The sequence below is a fragment of the Periplaneta americana genome, chromosome 17, assembly GCF_040183065.1.
Source record: "Periplaneta americana isolate PAMFEO1 chromosome 17, P.americana_PAMFEO1_priV1, whole genome shotgun sequence".
In the NCBI taxonomy this organism is placed as follows: Eukaryota; Metazoa; Arthropoda; class Insecta; order Blattodea; family Blattidae; genus Periplaneta; species Periplaneta americana.
In genome coordinates this window covers 37,692,217-37,704,802 of record NC_091133.1, presented here as the reverse complement: position 1 = coordinate 37,704,802, position 12,586 = coordinate 37,692,217, and the positions used below count along the sequence as shown (strand labels likewise).

Genomic DNA, 12,586 nt, shown 5'->3' with positions numbered 1-12,586 from the left:
ATACTCATATATGTACCTGTAGTCTCGGTAATATTATAGACTTAAAAAAAAAAAAATTAACGTAACTCTGTATGCAATTCAAGTTCATACACGAAATACGCGCAATTAAGTGTACGCTTACCAGTATAAAATAATGATTTTTAAATTTATCTCAAATGTATTCACATAACTATGAATTTATTATGAATAACCAGTGACAACTTCGATAACTTACAGTTCGGGGACTGTATGTAAAAAAAAAAAGAAATAGACCTACCAGTATATTGTCCAAAAACAGAGAGAGAAACAGTTCGTCCATTGGAGAGAGGAGAAGCCAATTAAATTAGTACAGACATCGGAAAAATTCAAGACGACGACAATGAATTTTTTATAAATGATTTCATTAAATTCAATTTAAAAATTAAAAAAATAATTGTATTAATAAAGCCCAAAGAAATTATTATTATTTCCCCCATTCCCATAACTGGCATTCTTTATATGTGTACCAACTTTTCTCAAAATCAGTTGACAAACATAGAAATAATAAAGGGAGCTCTAAGGCACAAAACATAAATATCATATCCACAGTGCATACTAATACAAAATCATATTATGTGACTTATTTCATTTACAGAAGTCAACTGATAGCTTTTCGTATGCAACATGCAGCATTTAATTTTCTGCTTTATTAAAAAAAAAAAAAAAAAAAAAAAAAAAAGAAGCTTATTTGAGATTATATTACAGATATTCTGAGCCTGGATGAGGGAAGTGTAGGTGAAGTATCCATTCAAGTGGATCTCTTCACACATCCTGGTACAGGAGAACACAAAGTTACAGTCAAAGGTAAGTGTATATTACTTAATATATCTGTCTGTAAATGCGATATAAATACTAACACTTGAGTTGTAAACTTTCATAAATTTTTGTTTGTTTTCGTTATTGTACATACAGTCTGTCTCACAAATCTCTATATCGTTAGAAAATAATCAAGAAAAATGAGCTTATTCGGGTTACAAGATGGAATGCTAACTGAGGCACTTACACTTTCAGTGTGACCCCATGAAATTAAGGCACTACTAGTCACTCCAAAAATAATTTTCTCCCATACTTGCAATTAAGTGTGTGTGTTCATAGTGTACACCATTGAAATTATGTATCTTATACAGTAAACGATAGAGCTTAGAGTTGGAGATAAAGCTACCCTCAGACTCACTACCATTTTGCTTGAACGGTATATAGTGTTGGAGCTATATGATATATTTTATTTAAACATAATAGAGAGAGATATCATCATCACTAGAGTCCTGCATTTGGTTACCTAGCAACCCGCATCAGTGTAGGTACATATTGAGTATAGTTCGGCGGCATCCAAACCTACTACAAGGTTTAGATCTGTTGTTCAGGGAACATGTGAAAACAAAACAAAACTAGGTGCTTGAGATTAGTGCTCTAATAGAAGAATTCGGTAGCAAGCACTTCATTAGGAGAGAAGAATATGTATTTTATTAGAAAAAGGGAGAAATTTTTCATTTGAAACACTTAAAATGTTTACAGTCATTCATCATAATGTGTAGAGACTCATGCTGTCGTGCGTGTTCTGCTGAACATGATTTACTACTTGCTTAACCATGGCTTCACCTCATATAAGGCGTCATCGATCTGAATGTAATTATGGAACATAGAAAGGTGTTTTCGAGTAAGTCAAATGATGGTATGTCGAATCCTCCACCAAAATAAATTCCACCCTTACTGGTACCACATTCATTTGCATCAGAAATTAAGGGAAATGGATTTTGAGCGCCACAACCGTTTCAGTCAATGGCTGCTGGAGACAGTCGATCAAAAATCCTAGTTTCTGACGAGGTGAACTTTCAAAATAATGGGTACATGAACCAGAGAAATCATCACTATTAAAGTATCGACAATCCTCACTGGATTGAGAAACTGTCTCCCACGTGCACTGGAGTGTCAATGTGTGGAACAGAATCCTTGGGGAGAGAGTAGTCAGTCTATATTTCTACGAGGATCATTTGAATTTCCTTTGAAATAAGCTGCCACTGTTACTGGAGACATCTCACTACATGTATGGCAAAGAATGTGATTGATGCATGAAAGTTACACCATCCCACAGGACGGATGAAGTCCGAAATCATCTCAACGAGGTCTTCCCTGAACATTGAATAGGAACAGGAGCAGATATACCAGGGCATGTGATATCACTCTCTCCTCATGAGATTTTTTCCTGTATGGATATGTGAAAGACCGTGTCTTTACTACGCACCCAGTGGCTACAGCATGACATTTGACGGACATTCCAGTCCATACAATGCTTCACGATACACCAAGTAATGTCGGACAGTGGGAGAGCACACAAATGCATCCAACAAGATGGGAGACAGCTGGAATATATGCTAATGTGGTGATGTTGTCTTCACTTTCCCTTTAGCGTGAGGTAACCACTCTTCAAGGCGACATATTGTCTGTGCTTTGTTTGTTTACAGTAGAAATTACAAGAAGTAACAGTTAAGAATAATACCTAAAAACAAATAAAATAATAATGCGAATAAGAGCAAGATCAATTCCAGTTATTTGAGTAGAGATTGCTAGAAGGAAACTTTTCCAAGTGAAAGAAAATTAAAACAAAACGCAATTACCTACTGTATAATATGCATAAAGTAATTTACAAACAAATCACAAACAATAAGAAACACAAAAAATAATAAAATACAGCACAAAAGTATTCAACAGCAAATTTAAAAAATTCAAACATATTTCTTCTCTAAATACATAATCAACACCCCTTTTTAAGGATACTGGTATTGATATTTTTAAAATACCATTAATTGATACTAGGTACATGCTATGCATTGCACATTACGTGCTATCACTATCACCTTTATTGTACCCCTTAATTGGTAGCTATTATAAAAAATCCGCCTGCGATGGGTTTGGAACCAAAACTTCGGTTAGGAACATAGTACTTTAGTCTCCATGACCACTAGATACATGTGTCGTCTCACGCAATTTATTACTATTCATGCTTTCATGGAATCACTCCATATACGAAAGACACCTGAATTCTGTTGTCATCTCATAAAATGCAATGTTGTCTACAACCTGATGACTAGGAGCAAGAGGCTCATATTTGACGAGCTTTACCGATCTCAAATGTGGAACTGACAACCCAGACTGGTAGGCAAAGTCCGACATCCAAATGAATGAATGTGTGATCTTAAGTAAGAAAAGTGATATTCTTGGTTCATACTACTTTAATAAAATAATGAGATAAGCATTGCAAAATCAAGCATATTATGTATATTACATAGTTATATTACAGACTGTCTTGAAGTCCGCATCTAGATATTGTATACGTGTATGGTGTTTGAATTGTGAGTATAAATTAAATCAGAAGTGCATGTGCAGTTATATTCTACAGACTGTCAGCGTATTCCGAATCTTACTGGACCAGTTGGACAACAATGACGTCACGCTGCAGCAAAACAGGAACAAAACTGCTGGAAGGTTCGATGGCTGTCATGGCGGCTGTACAAGTTGTTGTATGTGCTACACTAGCAAGATTTTGCGAAATTTCCGTGCTGTCATCTCGTTCAAAGAAAAGAGAGCAGAAACAATTTATTTCTTGAACCAGTAGTAATAACTGGTCCGTTGACATGTTCGCTCATAAGCCATTAACATATTTTTTTTTACGTTGTGCTCATTACAAACAATACAGCAGAACACACCGTCATGACACAACAGTGCACGATGTCATTCGTCTGCTAATTCCTGCCCAATACAAGAACCAGTCAGATTCATTGATGGATATTGTCACCACCTCTGCAAGCTAATGAAACCGGTGCGACACTGGTGGAGCATCAGTGACGTCATCGTTGAAATTCCTAACACCATCAGATTGCTCAGCCACTCAGCGCTGAGATTCAGAATATGCTCTGTCTAACAGTCAGGCTAACAATAATATATTGGGTAATGTCTCACTCAGATTATTATGCGAGTTAACAAATTGGGAAATAGTCAATGATAAAAGATTTAGAAAGGACAGGACTATATCAGTGACGTGACAAAATGTGACCGACCCATAGGAACAATCGAGGCCTCTTGAGATAAAACTTGGGAATCATAACCTTAACATGAACCCCCTGGTTGTATGACTCCATTCATATTGCGAGCTTTGACTTTTGTGGGTCCGAAGTTTACATCATTGGATTGTAGACATGCTATTAAAAAATACATTAGTGAGAAAAATAAAAATATATATATTTCATAATTAGTGAGAAAGTTTGGTAGAGAATTATGCAACACAGTTCGTCATAACAGATCACACAAACTTCGACAGTGATAATGACATTCATCTGAACACTAATGTTGGTTCTGATAAAATATTTCACACAAGATTACATGAGCACTTAAATTAAACTAACTTTTAACATAGACAGTAGGTCCATGTACATTATATTGAAAGACTTACGTATTTCACAGCAGGAAGTTAACAATTGCATTGACAGATAGCGTGTTTGAGTCACATTGTTCACGTGTCCATTCTTTCAGATGGATTGTACTTGACTCCTCTGACAAGGATTTCTTTGTATATTAAGCCATAAAGTGTAACCACAGGTGTTGTAATCTTACAGGTAATCTAAATTATCTCTAGTCAAGAAGAAATAAATCGAATTCTAATAACTTAATGACACAAGCTGTGCTTTAACAAAAATAAAAATAGCTCAAATTTTAAGTTGTGCATTTTAAACAGGCATAATAAATATATGCGTTCTTATCTTCTTAGTGGTGGCAGCGAATGATCTCAAGTGGCCAACAGTGACGGGTATGTTCCGTCCGTTTGTAGAAGTGAACCTCATTGGGCCACACCTTGCAGATAAGAAGCGCAAACATGCCACCAAGTCGAAGTCCAACAACTGGTCACCTAAATACAATGAGACCTTCCATTTGTAAGTATATTTCTATAAAAGGAGTGAACTTATTTCAGGATCTCATTCTATTTTGAAAAATGCACGAGTAATATGAAAGAAGTAATTTTATAGGGACCTAAATAATCTTCTCTTGATGAAATGGTATCCAAGAGTCTAAAAGCTAGTAATAGAGCGTGTAGACTGCGTATACACAATTTATTTCTGCCTATTAATTTAAGATGTTAAAGGAAAATTATGGAAGAGCAGGAGAATAGAAAAGTAGAGCTCATAACTTTTATTAATCTCATGCATAAGATACCGGTAAGTAATTAGCATCATGCTCCTTTTATGGATAAGACAGGAAATAATGTAGAACAATGTGGAACACAGCAAACAAGAAAGGCTGCAGTACCTAAAAGGGAGAGCACCATAAATTATTTAAATTTGAAAAGAAACAAAATATCAACGTAGAACAGAATGAATATAGCAGAGGGCTTCGGGAGACTCATGTCCACTCAGAGTTAACCCGTGTCCATTCTTCTGCCTTCTCCTCACCCCATACAAATGAAAGTCCAGCTAAAACTTGTTTCAGAACACTTTATTCACTACATTTATGACTCTTAGGCTGATAGTACATTGCATTGGACATTCTTTCTCAGTCAGGACGCTTTTGTCCCAGACCGCCCGATGCAGTATGCTGCAGCCTCATAAGAATGCAGGTAATCACAGTCACATCGGAAGGTCAGGGACAAAACCGTCCTGATCGAGACAAAATGTCTGATGCAGTATGCATTACATTTATCTCATAACTTTTCCCTAGCAATTTAGAGATATTTTCTTAACACTATGCATAAACCGACAATGTTCTTGTTTGAATTTGTTAAATCTCCTTTAAACTGTAGCTTTTTTTCGGGTTACCAACAGCATATCGAAAAATTCAATCTCAACCACACTCGTCTCTGGCCCCTTGCTTGACAATTTAAACAAATTAAGTAACCCTCCCATCACGTTCTCCACACTACTGAAATGTTTATGAGAGTATATCATTATTATTATTATTATCATTATTATTATTATTATTATTATTATTATTATTATTATTATTATTATTATTATTATTATTATTATTATTAGCCAACGCCACCTAGGAGAAAAATAAAAATAAACACTATAAAGATAAATTTACATAATTATATCAAATCAAACATGAACGTTATTGGTTTATGCATAGGTATAAATAAATATAAAAGGAAAAGTTGTGAGCTAGATATACTGTAACAATAATTAAAGTAATGGGTAAATTGGGTTGAAAATGTTCGAGAAATATTTCAGCTGCAATTGCAACATTTGTATGACGTGAAGGAGAGGGGCCAAGGATAAGAATAGATTAACTCTGAGCTCTCGTTCCTGCTGGTGCTGCCCCATATTGAATGGTTTTTAATTTAAACACCGATAAAAAAATTCGTGATTAAATGACTAAATTCATAACTTTAAAGTTTCAGTATTATTTATTATGGAAATAGTAATAAAGATTTATTTCAGGAAGTCAGTTTATACATTTACTAAGGAGAATATTAAGTTACATTAAAAGGAAGAAACTTCAGTACAGTAATTTATAATAATTCATAATATGACTTCTTTTTCTTCTCAGCATAATTGGCAATGAGGAGCAGCTGGACTACTTTGAGCTGCACATCTGTATTAAGGATTACTGTTTTGCTCGAGATGACCGTCTGGTAGGAGTGGCTGTAATGCAACTCAAAGACATCGTCGAGCAAGGCTCGTGTGCTTGCTGGCTGTCTCTTGGCAAGAGGATACAGATGGATGAAACAGGGTGGACCATCCTTCGAATATTGTCGCAGCGAACGAATGATGAAGTTGCCAAAGAATTCGTGAAGCTCAAGTCAGATATTCGCACAGAAAATCCTCTACCCAACCCAACCTGAGAGACATATAATATACAATATGTAATTGTGTCCCTTTTCTGTCATATATTACTTGCTGGGCTGGATATAAGAGCCAGGGAGCTTAGCGCTGCAGCAATGTGCTCTGGATCCCAAGTGCATACATTGGCTTGGCAGGTCATGAGCTATGACATATTTCAGAGAGAGAGAAAGAGAGAGAGGGCAGGATTCTTCCTGCAGTATCATGTTTAAATTTAACAACTACCATCATTTCTTTTAAATTACGTATTCAATCAGAGAGAAGCTACTTACTTAACTTTATTCTTATACAATGTATGAATGAAAAGCAGTGATATGCTTTTTATGTAAATCAAATACCAACATAAAAAAATTCATATTTCATGACATATACCAGTACATGAAATGAGTGATGAGCTTCGACACTGCAAATCATTATGGCTTCCATCAAAATTTCCTCTCTACTTCTCTCTCTGATCCCTAAAGATACAGGCTGCGGCAAAACATCAAACAAGATTCGAAGGCCCTGGAAGGAGGACCATCTGCATTGAAAAGATATATCAATGTTAAAATATTATGCTGCTGTAATGAGATGAATTTTCCAGCTGCTGAACATCATATTCTGACATGTTATCTTCTGTTCTGGTACGAGATTATTGCCATTAGAATAATGCACACAATTATTTTCAAGCAGTGTCTTTTCTATCCATCTTGCCTGTTACTGTAAATTCTAGCATTCTAAAATGGCCATTACGGTCTTCATGTACCTAATGGCAATCGGAACTATTACTTCAATCCTTGCTTGTGTATACCAGTACTATATTTCACTGTGATATTCTGAGGCCTGCCTTCCACCCCACCTATGGGTCAATTCAACCAAATACGGTCTCATTTCTCTACCACAGACATCATGTCTGCAAAAATTGTTTGATTACGGCTAATATTTCTTCATTTTACCTACCTACCCACAATTAATTGTAAATAGAAGCAATTTGCTGTAACACGTAATTAAATTAAACCATCTTTTCTGACAACAGCCACACTAAAAATATTACACAGAAATAACTCTACTTTCAATAAAAGCCATCAGACTTCGTGATTGATTACATTTCTTTGGAGAAATGTAGCCTATGTGTATAAATGTAATGATATTCGGTTTGGAGGATAAAGCAACTTTAAAGAAATTCTTGATCACAGCAATGAAAGTGTCTTAAGTGTGAAATAATTAATACTGTATTGCTTTCATAAATAAGGGAATCAAACCAGAAATGAATATATTCTTGTTCCAAGAATACATTTTACTATAAGGAAGTCATTTCAGTGATAGTGACTGAAAATACAAATACAAAGTTGCTGTGTACATTACAATAATATTACTGTCAATTTCAGGCTTGGCTGGTGGCAGGAAATGGTGTACCTATCATGAACTTTAGAACGAAAACTGTTACAGTAGGATCCAGTTCTGGATTGATGTATATTTTCCAATTTCCTTGTTCTTGTTCCTAACTTATATTTATTGTTGCATTATAAAAACTTTTATAGCAGACAGAGTAAAACAGCACTAAAATAAATACCTATATTTTTAAAGCATAAACAGACATAAGGCTTACGTCTACTGCTATGTTTAAAAAGTAACCACATTGTAATCTGGTCTGATTCCCTGCAGTCAGCAAGAGCAACAAACAAAACAATCATTAATCCTGCGCAATCTTTCTGGCATTGTACTCTTCTCCTTATTATGCCGATATAGTGTCTCATCCCTGCAATGTCAGTAAAGGAAAGAAGCTCGAAGAAGGATTATGTATCAGTACAGCTGTAGGACGTACACAAAAGGAAAACCAGGGCATGGAAGTATAGTAAGTGCATTGATAATGTTGAAACAGAAGTGAAAATTTAGTAGTAATACAATAATACACGAGGTTGATGTAAATGACAAGAGAAGTATATGCACTTAACCTCTTATTCTCCTCAAACAATTCAGATCATTGCTGAGTGGTAAAGGAGCATTTTATCAAAATTATTTTATATTTGTAATGCTATTAATTGATATCTTCCTTTCATTTTCATAGTGCCTCAATGTATTATTGTACTATAAAAATAATTCCTTACAGAGTTTCATTCTAGTCAAATTGGACCTAAATATTTTGAACTAACTAAAAGGATTTACTATGCCACTACAAAAGAAAATATTGACAATACAATATTAATTGTATGCATGAACTGATGTTGATCTAGATTTCAAACTTAAAATTCCAATCAGTAGCTGTGACCCACTAGTCTTATAATATAGGCAATTGTGTTTGCCTACCTAACCTATCCTCCTCAGTTTATTTTGAATTATGTATAAGTCTGTCATGTATTGTTGAAATTGTCACCACATGTCACTAGCTGTAAAATAATACTAATAATACTACTAATACTATTGACCTGTTGTCACAGTGCTCTGTTGTTCTCTGTTAAAAATGCAAGAGAAGTTGTTAAAACAAACTTTTTTCTATATGAATGTATAAATAAACATTGAATGAAGTTTAGTGTAGAAACTTAAAAAAAAAAAAAAACTACGTAACATGTGATTTCATACAAGCATATTATTAATACATATATAATATAAAACTATTATATATATAATTCTCCTGTTCTTCCATTGCGGATCGATATAAATGCTATACTCGTGTGATGGCATGCTGATATCTCGGCTGTGCACACCTCGCCTCATTTCAATGGACGTGGGCCACTTTGTCTCGAATATCGGTTGTTACCTACTTCACCACTGGATGTTCTCTTTCAACGTTAATAAAATCGAATAGGCATAGGTTATGATAGTGAAAATGTCTCAAACATTGACTGAAAACTTTAGTAAAATCCGTAGGTAATTAAAATTTAGATTTTTGTAAGCAGAATACTATTAAAACATGCAAAAAAATAAAATAAAATTCAAACATTGATCTACCTGAAATATTTCAGTCAGGTATACGAATTGGTAATATAACTGAATTATATAAAGTAATATGCCCAAGTCAAAAATCATCATAGTATAAATGAGATTACTTAGTAGGTATTCGATCTCGTACATGTGACAAAAATTCTCCTAAAGTTTTCAGTTGATGAAATCTGATATATTCATATCTAGTATCAATGTCTGTGTCAACAACAAAGATGTTACCTTTTAATGGAAACTAAAGAAGACAATTTGCAATGTATTTTGTTGACTGAATAAAATTAGTCGTTAGCCCATTGATACCTTTATCCTCTGGTAGCAGTCCATTCCATACATCAGATTAAACTATGTTTTTAATGAGTGATCCAATAAGTTTAGCATGATTTTAAATTGTATATATACAATGATGTTAAGCGGAAATATCAGTATGCCTTTCATTTTGGACTGTAACATATCTGGTTGGGGTGCTCTTAAATTTTTTTTATTTTTTTTGTCTTTTATGGCTAGTGTCTAAGTGATCAATAACGCATGTGTGGAAGAAGTTACTTGTGGTTTCCTTTATCTGTAGTAAAATTTGTATGAATTGCCTGGCCCCTTTTTGTGACTTCCCATTAAGTTCTATCAATGGGCTGGTCCAGAAGGAATCTTATCATGAACATAAAATCAAAGACATAGCATGTGCTACATAATGCTGCACAATACTGTACATCTTCATATTGTATATGTGCTTTAACAGAATTGCTGGTAAAAAAAAAAGGTTACCAATAATCTAATGAGGAAATTTGTTAAATTATTTTTGTTGATTAACTTTTCCTAATATTGGTGAAAATCTTATCGAAGTATAAGGTTACGGTATAATAAAACTGGAACGCCATGATAATCTCGGTGGACACAGTATATAACAAAATATATCTCAATGTTTTCAGTGCTCTATTGTATATGGATACACAACAGACTGGGTCAATTACATGTTCATCTAGGTCAGGATGATTATGCAGTTACAAGAAGACAATTCTAAAATCCTAAACAAAGATGGTTAATATGTCCACCGGACTTAAAATATTTCAAAAAATGTTTATTCGTAAGCAAACTTGCTTCACATGTAATCAAGACTTTGAGTTTTTACAAAGATTATGACCATGAATTGCCCTACAGGTAATTTCAATGAAATGCAACAATTTTTCTATCTCAAGATTTTCATACATTGCTCTGAGTGGAATAACTGCATTTAAAATTGTTAATTTGCAAGTAAGCCATATGCTTCAAATAACACATTATTTGAATAATCATTATATTATGTGTTGGTGTACGAATATGCTATAACATATTTTTTTATTGTTTTAAATGGCCTTTGTCCTCTAACTCACAGAGCCTTGTTAACAACTAGTTCATGAATGACTGTAACATAAAGCTTGTATGATTTCATGGTTCTACAGCCAGTGGGAATGTTGAGAAACTGAATATGTGTCTTCTGTATTAATTTGATTGATTATACTGCCAGAACTAGTAGGACCAATAAGGCTGTGTGTAGATCACTGTTATCCTACTTCACCTAACCCAATGTACTTTGCAAGTGTTAACAAGAAAGCATCATAGCAAATTACATCCACGTACATCTGATTTGAAGAAGCAATGTGAAAGATGAATCAGTAAACTCAATCAACTATATGCAAGATGATAGTTCAGATACCCAACATTCTTACAAGGCTGTCCCTTCCAGTTTAAGTCGATTTTTAAGCACAATGCATTTTACTTACATGCACTTGCAATATTGTTAACTGTAGTATATAGATACATTTTTGTTGTTATTTTTTTCCTCAAGTGAATGCTTCTTCACTCTAAAGAAAGTGTGATTGGAGGACAACCTCAAAGCAATCTTTAACACTTAAAAATGTATAACATTTAAAAAATCTGAATTATGCTTTTCTTTTACATTACCTAGTTTAATGGTTTACAGTACAGTATTTTTTTATTTGGTATGAAAGAATGTAAAATTGCATGTGTTTCGAAATAAAAAAGGATATGACCTATCTGAGATGGTACATCAATTCATGCATTTCTTAGTTCACAGGGCATGGAGACCTACAGTTTTTATATAATAATGCAGAAAGATTAAGCTACTGTGACCCAGTAAGAATATGATTTTGACATTACAGTATTTGCACATTATTTAGAACAATGCCTTAAACATAGGTATTTTGCAAGCTATCCTCAACTTCAAAAGTAGGTCTATTTAACCATAACTGGATGAATTATGTTCACACTTGTGTTTAATATTTATGAGTTGTTCTCGATTGCCAAGTGATTACCTACCATGCTTCCAAATAGATCCGAAATTCACGGTTTAAGCCTGTCTGGCATTAATATAAATTCTTATCATGGTTCCCTTCAAAAATTAAAATTAGGATTCTTACGGTACATCACAGATTTATGGCACGCAAAAGAAGATACCACTATCATTTAATTAGAAGGTTCCAGGCAAAAATGTCATAGCTGTTTCCCATTCACGTCAGAATTCAACAATGTTGGCCATTATTCTCACCTAACAGCATATTATCGTGGTAACTAATCACACCTTCAAGGAGACTCAATACTGCCGGGCTAAGAAAGCCCAGGAAGGTCTTAGTTGTCCACATCGGGAAGCATTGAAAGCCATCCTTAGGGAAAGCTAATTAATCAGAAAGAAATACGAAAGACTTAATTTCATTATTAATGTAGTACATATTCATATATGGACATCACATAATAGTGGTATAGTTCCTAGTCTAGGGAGCACAATCATTTATGTACACAACCACATAATAGTTACATACATTTTTGTG

General features: G+C 34.1%; 1 protein-coding gene across 5 annotated transcripts in view; it reads left to right on the top strand.

Moving 5' to 3' along the window:
• Positions 1 to 11,794, top strand: part of unc-13 — a 762,035-nt gene extending 750,241 nt beyond the window's left edge. For all 5 annotated transcript variants that reach the window (XM_069816083.1, XM_069816079.1, XM_069816080.1 and 2 more), the window contains 3 exons: positions 724 to 822; positions 4,781 to 4,943; positions 6,556 to 11,794. In XM_069816083.1, the coding sequence (XP_069672184.1) occupies positions 724 to 822; positions 4,781 to 4,943; positions 6,556 to 6,850 (557 nt within the window). In that variant the 3' untranslated portion in view covers positions 6,851 to 11,794. The remainder of the gene's footprint in view (positions 1 to 723; positions 823 to 4,780; positions 4,944 to 6,555) is intronic.
• Positions 11,795 to 12,586: the final 792 nt, after the last annotated feature.